Consider the following 22,500-nt stretch of genomic DNA (forward strand, 5'->3'; position numbering starts at 1 on the left):
TCCAACCTGAATTGTTCTATGATTCTGTGAAGTGTTTCCTTCTCTCACAGCTTCCTGGTTGAGGATTGGATGGTCTTGTGTGCTTGTGAAGAATTTGTAGAGGGTAAAAATACTTTCTTTCAGTGGGAAGTGAATGTTAGGCAGAACAGGTTGTTCAAGGATTTCATTGATATCTCTGTGGTGTGGGACTCCAGGAATGAGAGAGAGAGAGAGAGTGTGTGTGTGTGCGCATGTGCATACTCTATTAAAATGTCAGTCCCCTCCCTCTTGCCTTCCTACCTCTGTAAGAATAACAGGGTTGAGATGGTTATTCTATCTCTGGTTTTACTTGTCTTTTAAAGTAAGACTGCATTTGCAGATCGGTTAATAAAATCTTGTGTTTGATACAAATGTTGACTTCCGACAGAAGTTTCTGATGAATAGCATTCAGTCCCTCTTTTGCTAAAGTAGAATCATTGAGAAATAGGAATAGAGCTGTGGGAGGGAGATGTCACTAAACAATGCATTCCATTTGGGGTTTGTTTCTGAATATACAGTAAACTAGGCATATTTAAAGAGTATTTTACATATTACATATGCAAATATGATGTTGCATCTAAAACCGCGTGTGTTTATGATTAAACACATAGGACCCCTAAGCAGTGAGGAGAAGACAGTAGGGAATAGGCATTTGACAAGACAGTACACTAAAATTCCATTTTCCATGTTGTTATCAGGTATCAAAAGCAACTGTTACACCCAGAAGTGATTTAACAACCCCTTTAAAAGTAATTTATCTATATTTTGCTTCATAGTTTATTTTTTCATCCTCAGGTTGAATGCACATTTTGAGGTGAATCTTGATTGCTCAGTCTCTCGAGCAGAAATGTACTCTGAATACCTCTCTACGTGTAGTAAATTAGCTCGAGGTGGTATCCTGACATCAACTGGATTTTATAAATGTCTGCGGTAAGACAAAAATTCATGCAACAATAAATAAAGAATTGTATGTGCTTAATAAAGATCTGTAGCTTTAGATTTCTTTGAGAAGAGAAAGATCTTCTGATTTGAGTTTGAAAGATATGCAGTTTTGGAATTTTAATTGAAACAAATTTTTAGAGTTTAATTTTATTTCATTCTACTTCAGAGCTTTTGATAGGGGTTTTTCTCTGCTTACAGTCCTTTTAATTCTTTCCAAAGTAGTTTTTGGGGGTATTATAGTTTTCCCTTAGCTTTTATGAGATCTTGGCCAACCATCTGGTGGACCTGCTAGTCCTCAATGAGGACACTCAGATGCGATTGGAGAATCCTGCTGTATTGTAAAGAGACAGGCATTAGTTACTCTGCACACAAGAGTAATTGAGCAAAAACTAAGAAAGCTGAGTTATTGTGTTTATTAACATAGATATATCTTGTGTTTGGCAGAACTGTCTTTCCAAATCATACAGTGAAGAGAGTAGAAGATCCAAGTAACAATGGTCAAGCACACATACATGTGGTAGGGGTGAAGAGAAGAGCTATACCACTTCCCATTCAGATGTACTATCAGCAGCAACCAGCTCCGTCTACCCCAGTTGTCCGGGTTGATTCAATTCCTGATGTGTCTTCGTCTCCTTCGCCAGCAGGTTTTTAAATTAATTCAATATTGAGTATTCCGCATTGTTTCAGAAATGATAAAGACAAAAATTCTGGAAAATAGTTTGGAAGTGTTGCAAGTTGGGGGCCACGTGTTTCAATTAATTTTATTCAATAGTGTTAGGAACAATATTGTAGTATGTACTTGAAAGCCATTCTGGTGTTTGACATGTAAACCCATGAACTTGCCACTCAGCAGGCAAACTGTTGTTGCCACATCGTTAATTCAGATGCAGCATAGCTGAGAAGAGAAACAGAATTAGAAATCCAAGCCGTGGATTTTTAAAATCTGTTATGTTAATGCATTTTGAAATAATTTTTGCTTCCAAACTTTTCCTCTGCTTATTTCAACAGGAATCCCACATGGGCTACCAAGCGTAGGAAATCACTATCAGAGGACCCCTATTAACCAGTCTTCAACTTTGACAGCAACACAGATGTCTTTTCCAATTCAAGGTGTTCATACTGTGGCACAGACTGTTTCTAGAATTCCACAGAATCCTTCTCTTCACACACAGCAGCAACAAAATGCTCCAGTGACTGTTATCCAAAATAAAGGTCCAATACCCTGTGAGGTAGTGAAGGCCACAGTAATACAGAGCTCTGTTCCCCAGTCTGCAGTTCCTGTTACTATTGCTGTAGGAGGAGCACCGCAAGCTTCTAACCAAAATCACAGCACTACGGGACAACAGCCGTCTGTTACTGTTGTTAGTTCTCAGACGTTGCTTCACCACCAACCTGTAATTCAACAACAGTCTCCGCTGCATGCAGTGGTACCGGGACAGATACCTTCAGGCACTCCTGTTACGGTAATTCAGCAAGCTGTACCTCAGGGTCATATATTTGGCAGAGTACAAAACATACCAGCATGCAGTTCAGCCGTTTCACAGGGTCAGCAGCTAATCAGCACGTCGTCACAACCTGGGCAGACATCGTCACAGCAGTCCTCTGCTGGTAACCAGCAACAAGACACGGTCATCATAGCACCCCAGCAATACGTCACAACCTCTGCGTCCAACATCGTTTCGGCCACCACGGTTCAAAATTTCCAAGTAGCAGCTGGGCAGGTGGTTACAATTGCGGGTGTCCAAAGCCCACCGACTTCTAGGGTGGGCTTTCAGAACATCGCACCGAAGCCCCTGCCATCTCAGCAGGTTCCACCTGCCGTGGTACAGCAGCCGATGCAGCCACAGCAGCAGCCTCCACCACCATCCCAGCAAAGCGTAGTGATTGTGAGCCAGCCCGCTCAGCAAGGCCAGACGTACGCGCCAGCCATTCATCAGATCGTGCTTGCTAATCCAGCCTCTATTCCCGCTGGTCAGACTGTCCAGTTGACTGGGCAGCCAAGCATTACTCCATCTTCTTCACCGTCCCCAGGTCCGGTTACGAATAATCAAGTCCCTACAGTTATGTCGTCTTCATCTACCACTCCTCAGTCGCAAGGACCCCCTCCTACTGTCAGCCAGATGCTTTCTGTAAAGAGGCAGCAGCAGCAGCAACATTCACCAGCGTCATCGCAGCAGCAGGTACAGGTACAACAACCGATACAAATGCAAGTTCAGTCACAGCAAGCTAGTACAGGAGTTGGCCAGCCTAACTCTGGTGAGTCTAGTCTGATAAAACAGCTGCTTCTTCCGAAAAGAGGCCCCTCGACTCCCGGGGGGAAGCTTATTCTCCCAGCTCCACAGATTCCTCCACCGAATAATGCGAGAGCTCCAAGCCCTCAGGTGGTCTATCAGATGGCCAATAACCAGGCACCAGGTTTCGGAGTTCAAGGACAGTCTCCAGCTCAGCAGCTGCTGGTCGGGCAGCAAAACGTCCAGCTGGTCCCGGGTGCGATCCCGCCCCAAGGAGCAGTACAAACAGTACCCATTTCTAATTTGCAGATATTGCCAGGCCAGTTGATCTCGAACAGCCCAGCGACTATTTTCCAAGGGACTACTGGCAACCAGGTTACGATAACAGTTGTGCCAAATACGAGTTTTGCTACTGCAACCGTGAGTCAGGGAAATGCAACTCAAATCATTGCTCCAGCAGTGGAGCACAGACAGGAGTTGGGCTGCAGGTTCAAACGCTTCCAGCTACTCAAGCACCTTCAGCTGGACAATCACCGTGTACTGCTGCTCCCCCGTTCAAAGGTGATAAAATAATTTGCCAAAAGGAGGAAGAGGCAAAGGAAGCAACAGGTTTACACATTCACGAACGTAAAATTGAAGTTATGGAGAATCCTTCCTGCCGAAGAGGAGCTGCAAACACCAGCAATGGGGATGCAAAAGAAAATGAAATGCAGGTGGGAAGTCTTTTAAATGGGAGAAAGTATAGTGACTCCAGTCTACCTCCTTCTAACTCAGGGAAAACTCAGAATGAGGCCAATCAGTGCTCACAAGTCAGTAATGGGCCGTCATTAGAAATGGGTGAGAACGGAGCTCCTGGAAAGCAGAACTTTGAACAAATGGACACACAGGAAATTAAAAGTGATTTGAAGAAGCCCCTAGTTAATGGAATCTGTGATTTTGATAAAGGAGATGGTTCTCATTTGAGCAAAAACATTCCAAATCACAAAACTTCCAATCATGTAGGAAATGGTGAGATATCTTCAGTGGAACAACAAGGGAATTTGGATGCCACGCAGCAAGATACTGCCAAAGGTGATCAAGGGGAAAGAATTTCTAATGGGCCTGTATTAACTTTGAGTAGTTCACCTGTTGTAAGCGGTACACAGGAGGCTGCAAAACTGTTAACCCAGCAACTTAGTGGTACCAACACTGATTTACCTAATGGACCTCTAGCTTCAAGTTTGAATTCAGATGTGCCTCAGCAACGCCCAAGTGTAGTTGTCTCACCACAATCTACAGCCTCTGTTATACAGGGGCATCAAATCATAGCAGTTCCACACTCAGGACCTAGAGTGTCCCAGTCTACCCTGTCATCCGAAGTTCGGTCTACTAATGGCACAGCAGAATGCAAAACTGTAAAGAGGCCAGCAGAGGATAATGACAGGGAAACTGTTCCAGGAATTCCAAATAAAGTAGGAGTTAGAATTGTTACAATCAGTGACCCCAACAACGCTGGTTGCAGCGCAACTATGGTTGCTGTGCCAGCTGGAGCGGATCCAAGCACTGTAGCGAAAGTAGCAATAGAAAGTGCTGTTCAACAAAAGCAGCAGCATCCAACCACGTACATACAAAGCATGGCCACACAGGTATGTTGCAGTGTTCTTTTTACGTTTATTCTAACTGTGATTCTGACTTAATACTGTGATGAAATAACGCAGGCAACAATGTGAACTCGGTTGGGATCTCTCGATGGTATTTAAAACATCCAGAAAATGATGGTTCTGCTCTTCCGCGGACTGAAGTTCTAATGTTTGCATGCTTCTTTGATGACAGTGACAACAGTGGAATTTAAAACAGTTTATAGCTTGATTATACACAGTAAGGAAAAAACTTTTGCTCACAGATTTCTTCCTTAAAGGAATAACTGTTCTGAAAACAACAAGGATTTGCTGTATGGTCATATGTACTGTTCTGCATTTTATTCTTGGTCATTATTGCTTCTGGAGGGATGAGTGTGATTTTTTTTTTTTTTGTTAGTTAATCACTGCAACTGCATCTGGATTGCTGAAGTGAGTTTTGAAGTTCTTAACATTTAAAGGTGGTCTTCAAAGGCTTGCTTCAGGGGATCACTACAGGCAGGAGAAAGTACTGTCTTGTAAATTTGTTGATATATTTATGTTTGTTTATTACAAAGTATTTATCATGTTTATTTAAATGATAAAATAAGCATTGTTTGGGGTTTTTTTCTATTTGACAAATTTTGGAGAGAGCTTTTTTTTTTCCTCCTTGACCAACTATTTTTTTAGTCATTTGGAGGTGGTTCCTCCCTAACGTTTTACTTGAAATGAGGTATGGCCATCATTTATGTAAGTATCAATAAATACAAATAATCATGTTTGAGATTATTCCAGTCTCTAGAGTTTATTTTACTTTTGTACAGGGCCAGAAAATCCTTCTCCAAAGAGTCTTCCTAACCTGAATAGGAGCAAAACCAATGGAAGAGTAGGTCTGGCAGTCACAGAGTTCTGACAGACCAGAGAGAGGAAATGAAGTCTTGAGTGTATGTTTAGTGCGTTTTGACCTTGATGTAAGACAGGCCTTTTGTTTCTTCTCTTCCTTTTTTGTTTGAAGTTTAGTTTGTTTCTGACAAGGTAGCAAGTATAGATGTTATGGACTTAAAACAGAGCTAGAACTCAAAATTGGACAAGTGATGGCTAGTGCTACTATTTTTTCTGTGTCAGGTTAGATTTCTGTTGAAAGCTCTTTTGACTTTCAGTCTTGTAGTTGTCAGGAATCAGGACTAACAGTTAACAAGTTTTCTTTCTTTTTTCTTTTTTTACTTTTTTCTTTTAACTGCCATACCGCACAGAAATACATTCTTAAAATGTCTTTGAACTCACTTGTAAATTTTCACTTAGATTTTATCGGACAGAGATCTGTATATTTCAGATACATTATTTATCTTTGTTCTTACTAGAAATTCTTTGACCAAAATGAAAGTGCCTGTAGGCAGCACAGGGATTTTCTGTAGTGTGGATATATTAGCTGTGCCTTGCTTTTTACCATGAGTGTCTTGAGCTATTACACAGTTTGAATTTCTATTACAGCTTTGCTAAGGATTTAGCTGAAATAGAAAATGGTATGGTTATGTCTCTGGAATGGAATAAATATTACCTGTGGTTATTTATTCTCTTGGCTGTGCCTGACAAGAATTTTGAGTTGTGTCTCAACTAGCTACTAAACTATCAGACTTCCTGATTTTTGAGGCGGGTAATACAATTAACTGTTTCATGCGCATAAGATAACATGTGTCATGATAATAGAGGAAAAAGAAACAGAAAAAGGTACTTTCTGTGCTGATAGTTTCTTTCTTGTGCTATTGCTAATATCACAACCAGTGATAGTTTTACATTTTGCATTACCTGTGCAAACAGAAATGCTACCAGCTGCCAAATTCGTACATCAAAGTAACTTGGTTTAATGTCTGCCTCCATTGAAGTTAGCTTATTCTTCTCTCTGAAGGATGCTCTTCCTTTCTTCAAAATTACAGAAGTGTAGGAGAAATGGAGTTAATTAGTCTTGATTTTGGTGAGCAATCTAATTCGTTAGCTAGTTGCCTTAACCGTTATGTATGGCTGTTTGTGTCTGTCATGTTAGCACGGAGTACTGACTTAGGATGGAAGCCGCTTCAGAGCACACAGTTCAGATACTGGGAATATCGTAGTTTGGCTTAAGACTTTTAAGGATCTTTACCACTCCTTTAAAATTAATATGTTAGACTATAAACAGTACCAAAACCGTTCTGGACAGCTTTTTTATTTATTTTTTTCCCCTTCTCCAAAGCTGCTGAGCAGCTGCAATAGCTATTGTTTTTCTGGAAAAGCAGATGTCAAGTATTTCCAGTATTGAATCTGCTTTTAGGAGTATCTTTAAAACATGCAGAAATACTAAAATGTAGCCAAATTCTCATGAACTTGGTATGCATCTTACTGAAGACTTGTTTTGAGGTTAGGTCCTATATAATCTCCTATTTTCTCCCTCCCATTTTGAGAGGCTTCCTTGTATGAGAAGGAGCTTCCTTGTCCATGACTTTTTAAAAGGCAGCAGCTAAGGAGCAGTTTTTTCACTTGAGCAGCTGCATTGTTTTATCCCCTCTGCAGTACCTAATGTATACTGACTGTCTGGCAGAAGAAATAGCAGAACACGGTCCTTTCTGCAGACAATGAAATTTAATACAAATACAACCCAAGAGAGACAGACAGGGAATAAAGAGATACTTGCTGTGGCAGAATTACATAGCTACTGAAGCTGTTAGTGTGTGATTTCCTGTTTGCTTATCATCTTAAAGTTGTATTTTAAACTAGAGCGTGTATTTCAGAGAAGTGAGAAAGACGGAGAAAATTTGTAATAAAATCCAACAGGAAGGCTGGAAAAGGAGATGTAGAGGGCAGAAGAGGGAGGAGAATATTGCTTATGCACCGACAGCAGGGTTCTTTGTCACGCACTGCAGAGAGGAGAAAGGGAAGATGCTTGAGCTGAAGATAAGGAAGGGCAGACAAATAGGGGAGGAAGGGAACGGCAATGTGAAAAGTGCAGAAAGCAAGAAAGGAGTGAGATAATCTTTAAGGGAATGTGAAAGTTAAGAGCAGGTTTGTGTCGTGCTATGAATGGTAGTTTGAAATGGGCTGGTACTATATGCGCTTGAGGGGGAAAAAACGTTGATGTAAGTGGCTTGCTAAAAGAATGAAAATCATATACTTGCTGTTTATGGGACAGCCCATGTAGTGCTATTGAAATCCAGTTGAACGAGTATGGGTGTTGTCTGTGTATAACCTGTGATTATATCATGTTAATTGTACACCACAGCAGAACTCATTGAAAAATAACTACATATACAGTGACTTAAAAAGAATTTTTTTATTATTATTTTTTATAAAAAATTGCACTCTGGGTGTATGGGTTATATCAGAAGAGGAACATGTGATACAGTGTTGCAATTTTTTTTTCCTTATATCTCCTATCTGTATTCTGTAAGCTCCTCAAATGTAGTCTGAGAGGAGATAGAACTGGCACCTTACTTTCTTGGCTTCCTTTTATTTTGGTGTTCCCTGTTCCTGGATTATTGCTTTTTAGACACATTGTGCCAGACTGATGGCTACCTACCTCTTCCCTTTCTTTTCTTTTCCACTTCTTATTCCTCTTCAAGCACCTCCAAAACATCTGTTGAACATAACCATGTTGATTTGTCCCAGTTGGTCTGGGTTTTGAAAGAATGCTTTGATACCATGCCAGGTTCCTAGAAGTGAGCGAATCTGATTTAAATGGCCTTATCTGGCTTTATAAAGTAATCGCTTCCCTGCTCATCACTGTCATCCCCTCATAAACAATGCCTATTTTTCTTAAGGCTGCTCACTTGAATCATGCCTGTGTGGAACTGTAAGTGGCAAAAACTGTGTGAGTATTGCCCTAACCATTTGCTCCTGCTCTCTTCCTGGTTGGGAAGCTGAGAATTACCGTTCCCCAGAAGGCAGGTGTGTAGCTCCAGGAGGTGTAATTCATTCCTAGCTACAGAGCAAATGAGCTTCTCAGCTGGAAGTACTGAAACACAGAATTTCTGTGCTTTTACTGCTCTTCCCTTGTGAAGCACTGTTGCAGGGAGGCTTAAACGTCAGCAATCTAGCAAGAGGAGAACATTTATTTTGGTGTCTACTCACCCACAGACCCCTTCCTCATGCTCAAATCTCACTATATTCATTTTCATCTTGTAGGCTACCTTTTTATATATGTTCAATATCATGAAGAAGCTAAACATAAGACTTTTGTAATATGAAACTGTAAATGCTATAATACTTTAAAAAACATTTCTAATAATAATTAACTGCTTATTGTTAAATGTATTTACTTTGGTTGTGCACATAGTAATGATGGGAGGAAAAAAATGCAGCCTCGTGCTTTTAAACTGCACATGGCTCCGTATGTCAGCAGGACGTACATCACACTGGGATGCAATGTGTTTTCTTGCTGATGGCACAGGAAAACTTTAAAATAAAATGATCAGGTATGGTAAAATAGAGTTGTCTATCAATACATAAAAGGAATGGCACCATTGGTTCTGTGGAGGAAGAGACCATTTCTGGCCCCAAGACATAGGGATTGTTGTTGCTACCACAAAGGGAACTTGTGCGCCCAAATGGACGAGCTCTTGTGCATAGAAATAAATCAGTGGCATTTTTAGTTAGCAGAAAGCTTTCCTCTTATTTGTCATGAATATGCTGGACTTTCCCTCTCCCCACGCCCCCCGCAATCTCCATCTAAAGTCTCCCAGTCTAGATACAGAAGCTCATTTTACTCACAAAGAGTAGGCTGTGGTGTCTGGTCTGTAAGGAGGCTGTTCAGGCATTAAGGGTTTGTGTTTATCTGGTTTTAAGAGTTCAGTGCAAATGCAGGTGAGATGGGTGATGCTGCCAGAGGTGCCCTTTGGTCCCGAGGCCCAACGAGATCCGATTTGCAAGAGCACCAAGTGCTGACTGTGGCACATCGTATCGTGGAGGGGTCTAATCTGATTTTAAAAAGGTGCCATGAAGTGCTTTCAGGTGTACTGGGTTGCTGGGTGCTTGATTTCTTGAGGAACCTGGAATCATTAATTTTTTTTTTTTTGCTTCGATGAGGAAATTTTGTGACACTGGGGAAAGTTTTTCTTTCAGTGTTGCTTCTCGAAGATGGTCTTTATGTAGGAAAAATTAAATGTCTGTTGTAGTTCCATATGTTAAAAAAATAATTGAGGTTACATAATCATTGTGTGTCAGTACTGTATGCTAGATAGCACATAGCAAGTATTTCTAGATATGTTTCTGGAAAGGAGTTTTATTTCAAAAAAAACAAAGGTTATATGTAATTTTAGTTACATCCTGTGTATCAACTGATACATAAAAATAGAGGAGAGAAAAATATGAAAAATTTAGCAGTATGTCTGATCTCTTGAATGAATGATTTGAGGTGTTTGATCGTAGAAGTTATGTTTCTGAAATAAAATCTAGGAAAACACATGTATCTTTGTTTTACCTATTGATTTTAAAATATAACTGACCCAGCTGACAGGCAAGCAATAGATTTGGCATAAAAATACTTGGAAGTTGTAACCACATAATGCTACAAGTTTGAGTGAAAGTACTTTGCAGTGCAGCAGTAGTCAGTGAATTCTAAACAACAACAGTTATTTTACACGTTTCAAATTTTTTTTTTTCCTCATGGGATAAAAATATTAGAAAGAAATTGGAGCGGGAACTGAATTTTACCAGTTTGTCCTGAAATTTTGTTTCATTTTCTGTGCTCTTATGTTTTCAGTATGTAACATTGTGCTGTATGCCTCAGACCGCCTTGTCTAAAATAAGCAAATTTTTGATGAGATGGTATTAAAAACTTTGAATATGAGTAGGAAAGCTTGCCAGAAAAACCCTTGAGAAAATTCATAATTCTGGATTAATTGCAGGGTTTGCTTAGGATGGAGTAAATAGTGTATGAACCCCACATTGAATGATGAGAATTAAATAAAGTACTGAAATAATTCGCTAAGCTCACTCTGTCTCAAGCACATTAAATGAGACAGAAATTATATAAGTATAAAAAAATCACATAAAGGCTATCATAAGGTGTTGGTATTGAGGTGCCAAATGAAAATTGCAAAACGAGCTGTACTGCTGACACTTAACAATTTTACTTTTAGCTGCACTTTAAAAAATGCTTTTTGTGAAGGGACATTAAAAGGCTGACTTGTGTTTACCTTCTGTTAAAAGACACGTTGTGAAGATTCGTTACCCCGTCTGTACAAAGCTATGGGGGCTTCGGATGAAAATCATTTATGGGTTCAAAATATTTTGTAGCTGTGACTAATGGACTCGAGTCCTTTCTTAAAACTTGCCCCCCCCACAGATTGTAACCATCATGCTGTAGTTGGGCCACGTGCGGGAGTTTTATCAGGATTTGTGCTTGAATGTGGGAATAGTTTTGGTCTTGAGGCTTTTTTGCTGTCCCGTTGTTGCCTTGTACAATCTGTGATATTTATTAACTTGTTACCTTGTGTGACTGTTGTCCACAGTGCCAACAGAGAGCAGCAGGAAGAAAACAGAAGATCGATATGCAAATGAAATTTTAGAAGTGGCACTTAACTGTTTGGGTTTTTTTACAGTTAAAGTCTAAAATTGTTCAGTAACAGCTGTAAAGATGTAAACGAAGTGTGGTGTGTACCATTTGAAAATGCTTCTTTTATAGTATGCTTTAACACAGAGTTAAACACAGTAGCTTTGTTTGGTCTCTTCTGAAGAGTGCATTCCTTTTTTTAACAGTAGGGAAGCATATTAGGTCTTCTTTCCAAGATAATACTCAAAACCTTAATTTTTTTGTTGTCATCATCTTTATAAATGTGTTTCTGGCTGGAACCTTCCAGGAAAAAAATAAGAGAACCAGTATTCTGCCATAAACACCATTTAGAAATGAGAAGTCCAGTGTTCAGTATCTGTTACTGAGAAAAACAGATGAAATGGACATATTTTGGCTTTGTTCTTGTCTTTTCTAGGTCACTGTTAAGATAATTTTTATTCACTGTTAAAATAGGTGTCTTGTAGTATTGCAAGGAAGCAAGGGGAATATCTTTTTCCTTTCTGACTTGTTTATATTTCACTGTGTACAAGTTGTACAGCATGTTTAGGTATTCTGGCATGTGGTGTTCCGTATAAAGGTACATATGCTGGCTGGTTTTACAAGGGCTTGGAGAATTAAATAATTTGCCAGGCTTTTATAAATAAAGTGGTATGTTTTAGCCACCTGGTCTTTGGTAGTGTTGCTTCAGCATTGTTCCATTTACCTTCTTTTAAACATTCTGCAACACAGGCTGATATGTACTAATGCGGCAGTTCAAGAATTCCACAGATGCAGCACAAAAAAACATTTCCTCAAAGAACATAAAGCTGGTTTAGATGTATCGGTGCTCATTTTACTTGTTTTAGCAATGTTTTCTCCGACATTTACATAAGAAAACAAACTACTCCCAGTGCTGATGATACTCCAACCCCTTGAATTTGCATGTTTGATTTTTTTCTTTTTCTTTAAAGAACAAATAAATCCTTTGCAAAATAATGCTAACCTTTGCTCCACTAGTGCACTTGAGAAATTCCTTTGCAGTCATAATTCTGTGTTTGAATTTGGACATAATGTTTAGTAATTTGAATACTAGAAATCTCTACAGTGTTAAAGTTGTCTGTCCCTCATGTTATTGTGCCTATTAATGTTTATTCAAGGTGTTAAAATCTGAAAACTTGTGATGGGTTAAAATGTAAAACAAAAAAAATCTTTGAACAAAGAGTGAACTTGTGTGTCAAGTCTTGAAGTAAGCCCTGTTTAAAACCATGTTTTACCTTTTTTCTACAGAGCACACCTGCAACGTCGATTCCAACAGTGCAAGTACAGGGCCAGCAGATCAGTTTGCAGCCCCCGGCCTACACTGCAGCAAGTCAGCATGCAGAGCAGATGAAAAAACCTGGACAGAACTTCATGTGTCTGTGGCAATCTTGTAAAAAGTAAATGGCTCCTTTATTTAACTACCTTTTACTAATATGTAGCAGATGCTTGTATATAGAAGGTGATTGGACAAGTTCTGTCCATTCTGTTTCCTGAAGTTACCTTATACTTTGGCAGTGGGGAAAAGAAAAAGTGAAGAGTTTTGAGGAAGCTGAAGGTGAGATAGGGAAGTGCAAGATATCTAACTCTTCTAATTATAGGTCTGAGCATGAAGTGAGGATTACATGGCTTCCTTGCAATATATTGATTCTTCAGTAATATATTGCCACGTACTTAAGTTAAAAAGAAAAAAATTCCTAGCTCTGAAGCTTGTTTTCTGTGTTGCAAATACAAAACTAATTATGTACTCCAGTTACAAAGCACGTCTTGACATTTTCCTATGTTTTCAGCTTTTAATCTTTCTTGTGTTTCCAGTTTTGCAAGAGCAGGGTGTTGCACTCCTACATCCTGGTCAAAGTCTTATTTAGATTATGACTAATTTTAGTAAGTATTATGCCATTTGTGTGCCACAGAACTCCTTTGTCACAAAAGGAAATAAAAAGGAGTTTACCCTTAAGACAAGACAGCAACAAATAGACTTCTTTTTAATTGTTGTTCTTAAAAGACAGACGAGTGAGCTAGCAGATTTTTTGACATAGTCTTCAGAAAATGCACTACCCTTGTTATTAGTATGTGTATCTTGACACTAGTTTTTAAAATAATGTAGGCTTGTGAATATGTTTGGTTTTCAGTGAAGGGTCCAGGTTGGTGAAACAAAGGCAGTTGTCACATAGCTGCTTCGAAAACAGTGAGAAAAATTGCATAACATACAGGGTGGGCACAAAAAAGGGTGAGATGCTTCATTGTTGTAGGACAAGACAAAGGGAGCATAAAGACAAGCTAATTTGGCAGAAAGCTGGTAGACCCCTGCAGCTGTAATTTCTGTTTCTTTCATTCCTTACAAACATAATTCAGAGATCATTAATGCAAGGCATAAGAATTTTAGGTAGAACTCTGACTGGTACTGTTGAGAAATGGCGCTTTTTAAATCATGGCCCTGTTTTCACCCTAAAAGTGATTTTTGTTTCTTTGGTAGTTGACACTTGCTTATGTAAGAAATACGTGTAAGGCTTTACTTTTTATTTCTTTACTACTAGTAAATATGACCGTAGAACCATGCTCTGCTGGCTGCACAGTAGATGCATAAACACCTTTGTTGGGACAAGGATGGCTTGTACTGAGATGGAAATGAAAAACTGGGGCGTTTTCTTAGCCAAAGCCTTGCCAATCTGTACCTTGAAGAGTTGGCTGATCTACAGTTTTGAAGCATAAGTTAGTCACCAACTTTCTTCCAAGTCTAAAGTCATGTAGGACGAGTTGTGTAGGGCTGGGGTGACATCTAACCGTGGCACAATGTCACATGGGAACTAGGACGTCAATATTTGTACAGACAAATTTTGGGGCAGGAGGAAGAGCAACTCAATTATGATTACCTTATGTTATCAGTCTTTTTGTAAGTCTGTCTTAAAATATTATTCAGGTAAGTTCGAAGAACTCCAAAAACATTTTATCGAGAATCAGAATAAACGTGAATAAATAAAATAGCATATTCTTTTCCTACCAAATGACTTGGCTGCTGCAGTGAGCTACAGTCCGGTGGCATGAGTGTGAGTTCTGCTGTTTAGTTGTTTAGAATTAAATTAGGGAATATTATATCAAGAGTTTGACATAAAATGCAACAGTAAGTCTGTAAATAGTAGCTGACGACTGGCCCTATTATGCAAAAAGTTGTAATGGTTGGCCTCTCAGGGATGTGTTCAGGTTTAGTATCTGAAGTGGAAGGAAAACTCTAAAAGGTGTCATTTATCACACTGCTTTGTATTGAGGATGTAACAGCAAGAAGGTGTTTCCCCTTGAAGTGCAGCTGTCTGCAAGCACTGCTAATTGTATTCAGCTTAATTTAAAAGCTGCTATTTTGTTTCATAGGTAGGCCAGAGATGTCTGCTCTTGAATTGCTTTGTATTTAAAAAGCAAATTGGAAATGCTGTTGAATCTCCACTCCTGTCAGGTCAGCTATTAGTTTAATGTTCGGTTCAGCAAACAGAATGATGGAGAAATTAAGTGGGAAATGAGTCTACACTCAGCAGACCGTATGCTCAGTATTTGAGCTTTTTCTTATTATATTATTATGCTTAAGTGTTTCCTTAAGGAAAATAGATTTATTTTTCTGCAGAATGATAGTAAATCTGAATTTTCTTAGATCTATGAGTGAGGTATAACACTGAATATCTTATACAATGAAGGAGCCAACGTCGCTGAAACAGCTTTATTTTTCTTAAAGCCTTGCCATGTTGAGTAAAATGTTTTAAACTATATTTTGGGTTTCACTTATGCCATGAAATTGTTTTATCAGTGCCAAGAATTATTCATAAGTAGATTTGTGCCAGGCTGATGAAGTTTACATACTGACTTCCCCTTTGTTGTGGAAAGATACCTTTCTGTCTGCGAAAGCATCAGCTTTCTCTGCTGAGCCAATGTAGATGTAAAACATTTCATTTTCATTTCCTGCTATGGGCTGTCTGGACTAAGAACAAGAGGCAGGTATTTCTCCTCCCCAGCTTCCCTTCAGTAAGAGCTGACTGGCATGGAAAAGATGAACACTTTTTAAAAGAGTAATATTGCCTGTGCAGAAGGTAATTGCTGTGTTACGGGTGGTTATTGCAGTGGGGTTGGGTTTATAATGGAGACTTGTCTCTAGGTGAAATCAGCTCTTCGACACTTTTGTGAGGTTCAGGTAACTGTACCTGTACGCTTAGGCCTACGTATAGACTGCAGCTGCGTTTGCATAGTGGGAGCTCTCAAAAGGAGTAGTAGGATGTGGAAGGAGGTGACTGGATCAAAGCATCTCCTGATCTGCTGCTCATCTGCCGAGAGGTCTGACTTGAATTTGTCCGCAAATGACCACTGTAGATTTCAGATGTTGCTTCGTCCTTGGCTGCTTACGCTGAGTCTCTGGCTGGAGGTCAGCTCCCTCTTGGCGCAGTTGAGCCGGGTGAGGTCAGTCAGACATCTTCATGCAAATACTTCTCTTGTTAACTGGAACTCACTCACTGGCACGTGAACTGATGTGGCTGAGGTGGGTGCCCGTGTTCCCCCCTCAATGAGGCCAGTGACATCCGTCCAGCGAGTATGGCAGGACGGCTGGTGGTAGTGACTTCCCAAATGGCAGCAACTGGATTTCTAGACCTCTTCTGTCCAAACCTTAAGTGGATGTTGATGAGATGGAGTAGTTGGAATGAGTTACGAGCAGCCAAGCCTTTTGTTTATTTTGGGCATTTTGTCCCTGTTGAAGTAAGGATGTAATTTATAATGTTTGAGATCTGTTTTTAAGGGGTATCTAGACTAGAAAAAAACCACACAAATACTTAGAGTCATTCAGTATTTTCATTTAATTTTTTTTTAAATATAGAGATTCTCCATTACCATCTGATAGCACAGAATCACAGAATTGTTGGAATTGGAAGGGACTCCCCTCGCTACAGCAGGATCGCCTAAGAGCGCCTTACATGGGTTTGCATCCAGACAGGTTTTGAAAGTCTCCAGAGGAGGAGACTCCACAACCTCCCTGGGCAGCCTGTGCCAGTGCTCTGTCACCCTCACAGTAAAGTTCTTTCTCATATTTAAGTGAAACATCCTGTGTTCCAGCTTGTGCCCATTGCCCCCGTGTCCTGTCCTTGGGCACCACTGAAAAGAATCCACCTCCATCCTCCCCGCACCCACCCTTCAGATACTTAGAGACATTTATAAGGTCTCCTCTCAGCCTTCTCTTCTCTGTTGCATTACAGTAACACATATTTTGTCTACATGACAATTTGAAAATGCAGATCTGAGAACTGTTGGTTCACCAGTATTTTGAGGTGGCCTTCACAGTGAGTTGTAACTTTTCTACCACTCTGAAGTGGAAGAAAGCCCTCACTGTAAGGTACGTCATGCCTGTGTTTTCCCCAAACAGAACATGCAGAAAACTTAAAATATACTGTCAAGAGTATTACAGGGCCAGTATTACAGGACAACTTGCATTTTTTGTATTGGTGTGGAAACACTTAAATTGCTAAATACCTCATGTCTGTGCTTTGAGGCTGTCAGAAGGCGAAATGCTCAGTTTGAGGTTTCAGAAAGTTGTTTTAATTTGGTGAAACACTGGAATGGGTTGTCCAGAGAAGGTGGCAGCTGCCTCATCCCTGGAAACATTCAAGGCCATGTTGGATGGGGCTCTGAGCAGCCTGGCCTTCTACTTTGAGATGTCCCTGCTTACTGCAGGGAGTTGGACTAGGTGATGTTCAGAGGTCCTTTCCACCACATACCATTCTGTGGTTCTGTGATTTAAGTGAAAAAGTTAAAAAGAGTCGCATAAGTGACATTTTTCAACGTCTGCATATGTCAGGAAAGGATATCTAGCTATTTTCCTGATACTTAGAATTCAGGTGCTGAAGAGCACTAACTTTAGATTAATCTCTTCTTCCAGCAGTTTTGACGTGTGCAAAATTGAGTGAATTGTGCGCATCTCTGTTTCCCAATTAAAGTTTAAGTGTCTGAGCATGAGTGCCAGTAAAGAAGGAAAACATTAAACTCGGTGTTTTTAGTTTATTACTATATTTTACTTGTATTGCAGAGAATAGATCTATTGGAATTAATGTGCATTATTTTCTTGGTAAAATATAAATACGAGAACAGAACCGTGATATTTCAATTGGACTTGGCAAAATCACATTGCCATTTGTTGGTAGCTCACTGGTAATATATGTACGTATTTTTCCTTTTAAAATTTTACAACTTTTCATTTATTAGCGCATGTCTCTTTTCAGAAAATAAAAATGTTTCACCTGTATTTGGCTTACTTTTGTGATATTTGTGCTTTACCATTAACTGGAAAAAAAACCAAACACCCAAGCAAACTTAAATTCCTCTCCCTCTCTTTTCATAGGTGGTTTCAGACGCCATCGCAGGTTTTCTATCATGCAGCAACTGAACACGGAGGAAAAGACGTCTACCCGGGGCAGTGCTTATGGGAGGGATGTGAACCTTTCCAGCGGCAGAGGTTTTCCTTCATTACCCATTTACAGGTGCAGATTCTCTTTCATGTCTAATTTCAGAAAATAGTAGGGATTTCATGGTAAAGTTTCACACGCCTTTCTCACTGTCTTTCTCTTTCCCCCACACAGGATAAGCACTGTTCCAGAGATGCTTTGCTTGCGGGATTAAAGCAAGATGAACATGGACAAGCAGGAAACCCGAAGCCTGCCAATAAGTAAGAGACCTGACCCTCACTACCAAGAGAGAAAATGAGAGAATCATAAATTATTGGAAGAATTCGTGTATTGATAACTTGGTTTATCAGGTTAAATTCTGCATATGTAGATTCTCTAACAGTTAGAAGATTTGAGGTCCATTATAGTAAGATAAAATGGACAAAAGACGAAATAGATTCTTATGTGGGACGTGTGGTTGCAGTTGTCCTAAATAGAACAGGTAATTATTTTAAGGTACATGGGTCAGTACTCTGTGAGGAACCTTGTTCTCAACATATGCTCCTAATTTTTCCCAACTGGACAGCATTTTATAACTTTTATCGTAACAAGAAAGTGCTTATAATACAAATGGAAAGTTATTTGTTGTGTTGTGGATTGTCTTGTAACTTGCTATATGGCTTTCAGTTCTGTGGGCTAAATCTGGGCTAATTTGAACGAGGGACTCTCCATAATACACTTTAAACAAGCAAACACAATAAATATCAACTCATCTAAGTCTTCTAATTTTCTGCCACTACCTGGAATCGACTGTAGCTCCTTTTCAAAATTATTTCAACCATCTGGAATTAATATTGGAGAGCTGTGGGATTGTGCAGATGATTATGCTCAATATTGGAGTTATTCAGGGTTCAGTTAGTCATATAAGCGTACTAAGACTAGGTCTTTGTTAGTACCTAACTGGCATCTTTGTTGCAAGCTAAAGGTGTAATCATGTGGTCCCAGGCTGATTTTTGCAGTTTGTTCTGCGGCTAGTTAAATTGCTACCAAGCTGCTAGAGGCAGCAGAGAAAGTTGAGTATGAAAGCTGAGAAATTTAGTTTGGGAGTCTGTTTATTATTTTTTTAATCTGAAAAAAACTTCTGACACAGACTTTCAGTTGCGTTACGATGCTTTGTTTCATGACTCTGAACTACATGCAGACCTCTGAAAATCACAAAATGCAGAATGATGGTAATGTAGTCTTAAATACTTGGTAAGTGAGAAGCGTGAGGCTGATACCATCTTACCAGCATGATGTGATCTCAACTCTGCTTTTTCAGAAGTGTTCCATCACACAGAGAACACCTCCAGTAGCTCTGTGTCCTCACAGGCTTCTTGAAAATTGGCACAGGTAGTCGTATTGGAAAAAACATTTGTATATATCCCCACCACCACCACTTCTGAGGCAGAATTCCTTAATTAGGTCAGGTTTAGAAAGTAGGAATTGATCTGCATAACTAGTTCTTGCTGAAACATTGAGACTGCAGCATCACAAGATATTTAAGGATGTGATTTCGGAATATAAGTTGAAATAAGAGCATTCTGCTACTCAAAGTAGGATGTTTTGACTCTCCCTGCCCTCCCTTGCTCCTTCTTGTGGCTGTGCACTGCTTGCAGTGAGAGAACTAGCTTTAGTTTTTGTCTGATCGCATGGTGAATCAGTTCTGATATTTTTTTAAAAAAATCAGAAAAGGGCATTTGCCAGGTGAGTGGAATATACGTGCTTCACAGTCAGTCACACTCCATACCAGGAGGTGGGCTGGAATGAAAAGAAGAGATGAGACCTTTCTCTGTCAGCACTCACGGCAGTTAAGGCACTTAGCTGTTCTGGGAAATCACGGAAGTTCCCTGCCCATTACTTGTACTCTCGTCCCTCATGTCTCTATTACTGCTCTTTTACCAAAAAAAGAAATGAAGAAACAAATATATTTTGAGTGTATGTTATGTGTAACCCACAGAGTTAATGTTTGCACAACTGAAGGGAGGACCTGGCTACATGAGGGAGACAAGACTTGATAATTTTGATAATTTGCTCTCAGGGCTTGTAAAATGAAGCCATAAGCTCCAGCACATCACCTCAAGTCTGCTTACATGGTCATGTCTGAAAGGTTTTGGTTTAATTTACTTTTTGTTGAGTCCTGGAAACTCATCAGACAGATGAGTGCTGATACACTCCAGTCCATGTGACTAAACTGCTGTATAGAGCTGAAACAACTTTAAAAACTGGCACCGAGGTGAAGCCTGTGTAAGCAAATCAACTTGTAGGCATTAATTAGGCCCACTTCCTTCACTTAATCGCTTGCTATTTAGTAAAACAACGCCTACTTCAGAGAGTGCAGAGTGACTGTTCTTGAGATGACATGATGAGTCGTACCCATTAAAGGAAGTTTTGCATATTTACACATTCTGAACTTTAGTTGTCTGAGTAATACCAGTTTTACACTGAAGCTTTGACTTCAGTGTTGATATTGCACATGGAGAATTTACTGCTGTTGTTTGTACCAGTTTCATAAAATACTCTGCTTAATTTATCAATCTCAGTCTGAAAGCTGCAGTAACAGGTAACGGATCCTAAAGATGTTTGATCCAATTTTAGCAATGGGATGTTTTATATCTTAGATCGTAACTTCAGTCATATTCCTTCGTATTACTCCTCACTAACCACAGCTAATATGTATTTACATTGCCTTAGTGTGTCGGGGTCCCAATGAGTTCCAAGCTGTATTTTAAGGACATTGTGTGGCCAAATCTCAGATGACATTTGCATAGCTGCTATCAGAGTTCCTGTTAAAGCCTGACTGAAAATACATTCCTTTAAATAGGTACACCTCAGGAAGTGGCTGTGTCATTAGTACAATGTATTACTTTTCCATCACAAGTGTCACGGGTGATGAGCAGTACTTCTTCGAGGGAAGTGGGATGTTTTCGTCTAAGGCTCCTGACTCTTCAGAAGGCTTTGCAGTACGGTTTATCTCTATGGAAACAAAAGGCAAATCACGTATCAGAACTGAGTATTAATGAATCTTTGTGTCTCTGTTCAGATGGGTTAAAAAATAAATTTTCGGAGTTGTTAATCTTCTAGAAAGTGCTACTAAGCTTCTTTTTATTAATCCTTTCTTTACTACTGCAGGCAGCCAGCTGTAGGGGGTACTGCTTCTACTCCCAGAGCACAGAAGGCCATTGTGAATCATCCGAGTGCTGCCCTAATGGCATTAAGGAGGGGATCAAGAAACCTTGTCTTCAGAGATTTCACAGTTAGTATTGTTTGACTTAAGTATTATGTATTAATTGTTGTGTTGTTCAATGAGGCTCTTGCATTATTTTTTCCTCTTTTCTTTCGTAGGATGAAAAAGAGGGACCAATAACTAAACACATCCGATTAACAGCTGCCTTAATATTAAAAAATATTGGTAAATATTCAGAATGTGGTCGCAGGTAAGCACATTGTGTGGTTCTTTAATAGCAGCAGGCAGTGTTGTTTCTGTTCTTTTAAGTACTGAACACTAGGTGGATTTTACTTGCACTTTAAAAAAACCCAGTAAGTATATTGACAGTAGTTTCTCTCTCGGTTCTGTGTGGTTTAGTTCCCCACGCAAGTGCGCAGCATCATCTTACTTAAGACAGTGTTTGTGATCCAGGCTTTTGAAATGTGTCTGGTAAATCTGACAGGTGACATTTTTGGAAACAGATGAGAGGAGCCTTTGCTGTGGGTCTGTCCCTTGCCTGCCTGAAGGCAGTACCACATGACTCTGAAAAATAATTCTTCTTTAAGCAGCTTCCCACTGGCAGCACCCTTTTATCTCAACTGGAGAAAGGGGCGAATGAGCTCTTAGGAACAGTTTCTGAAGTCATGGGGTGACACACAGTTGCATTCCAGACTTGTCACCTCCCTGTTGTTTTCTTTTCCAAACTTGAGTTAACTCGAATAAATGCCTCGGTCAGCTTTCCTCTCACTTGTAGAAGATCCTGCAGTAAGTAAATAGACCGTTACTGACTTGCAGAACCAAGTAGGAAATGTTCTTTGAGGTGCAAAAGGAGTAGCAGTGACTTACTGTGTCTGTAACTACATACTTACATGTGTGCTACTTCTGTTTTTTCCAAGAACTTAGAAGCTTGAGTGGCTTTTTTGGTTCTGTTTCATATTATTTCAGCTTCGTAACAGGGGAAGTAGATTCTTATTGGAAATTTTTACCAATTTTGTCTTCAAAACCAAAAGTTGCTGTATTTTGAAAAATGTCGATAGGGAGGAATTTCCTAGTTGTAAACAGAAGAGTTTTGATACTGGTTGTAGAAACCCTCCTGCTGTGTTCAGCTTCCTTGCTGGGGGTTGTTATGAAGACAGTTCTCCTTGGAGAGCGTGATGGAAGGATGAGCAGAGGTTGGGTTGCAGCAAGGGAAATTCCGATTAGATATCATGACTAAAAAAATAAAATAAAATCACAAAGGTCAATTGAACACGGGAACAAGCTCCCCACAGAGGCTGTGCAATTTCTCTACTCTTAAGATAGTCAGAACCCAATAGGAGATAGTTTTGAGCAATGTGATCTAGAAAGGAGTTGGCCCTGCCTTGAGCAGGAGTTGGACCACAGAAGTTCCAGAGCATCTTTATAACCTGAATTAGTCTGTGATTTCTGTGATTTGGGTGATATGGTTTAGGGGTGAACTTGTAGTGTAGGGTTAATGGTTGGACTTGATGATCCCAGGGGTCTT

The 22,500-nt window shown here is 39.7% G+C and overlaps 1 protein-coding gene across 1 annotated transcript in view; it reads left to right on the forward strand.

Annotated features, from left to right (window-relative positions):
- Positions 1 to 813: 813 nt before the first annotated feature.
- LOC104276726 (AT-rich interactive domain-containing protein 2-like) overlaps positions 814 to 22,500 on the forward strand; it is a gene marked incomplete at its 5' end in the record, with an annotated part of 22,722 nt that continues 1,035 nt past the window's right edge. The window contains 9 exon segments of the mRNA XM_009873149.1: positions 814 to 948; positions 1,405 to 1,604; positions 1,969 to 3,645; positions 3,648 to 4,816; positions 12,594 to 12,742; positions 17,707 to 17,845; positions 17,945 to 18,030; positions 20,921 to 21,044; positions 21,134 to 21,225. Coding sequence (XP_009871451.1) covers positions 814 to 948; positions 1,405 to 1,604; positions 1,969 to 3,645; positions 3,648 to 4,816; positions 12,594 to 12,742; positions 17,707 to 17,845; positions 17,945 to 18,030; positions 20,921 to 21,044; positions 21,134 to 21,225 — 3,771 coding nt within the window.

This window comes from Apaloderma vittatum, unplaced genomic scaffold (genome assembly GCF_000703405.1).
Source record: "Apaloderma vittatum isolate BGI_N311 unplaced genomic scaffold, ASM70340v1 scaffold4500, whole genome shotgun sequence".
In the NCBI taxonomy this organism is placed as follows: Eukaryota; Metazoa; Chordata; class Aves; order Trogoniformes; family Trogonidae; genus Apaloderma; species Apaloderma vittatum.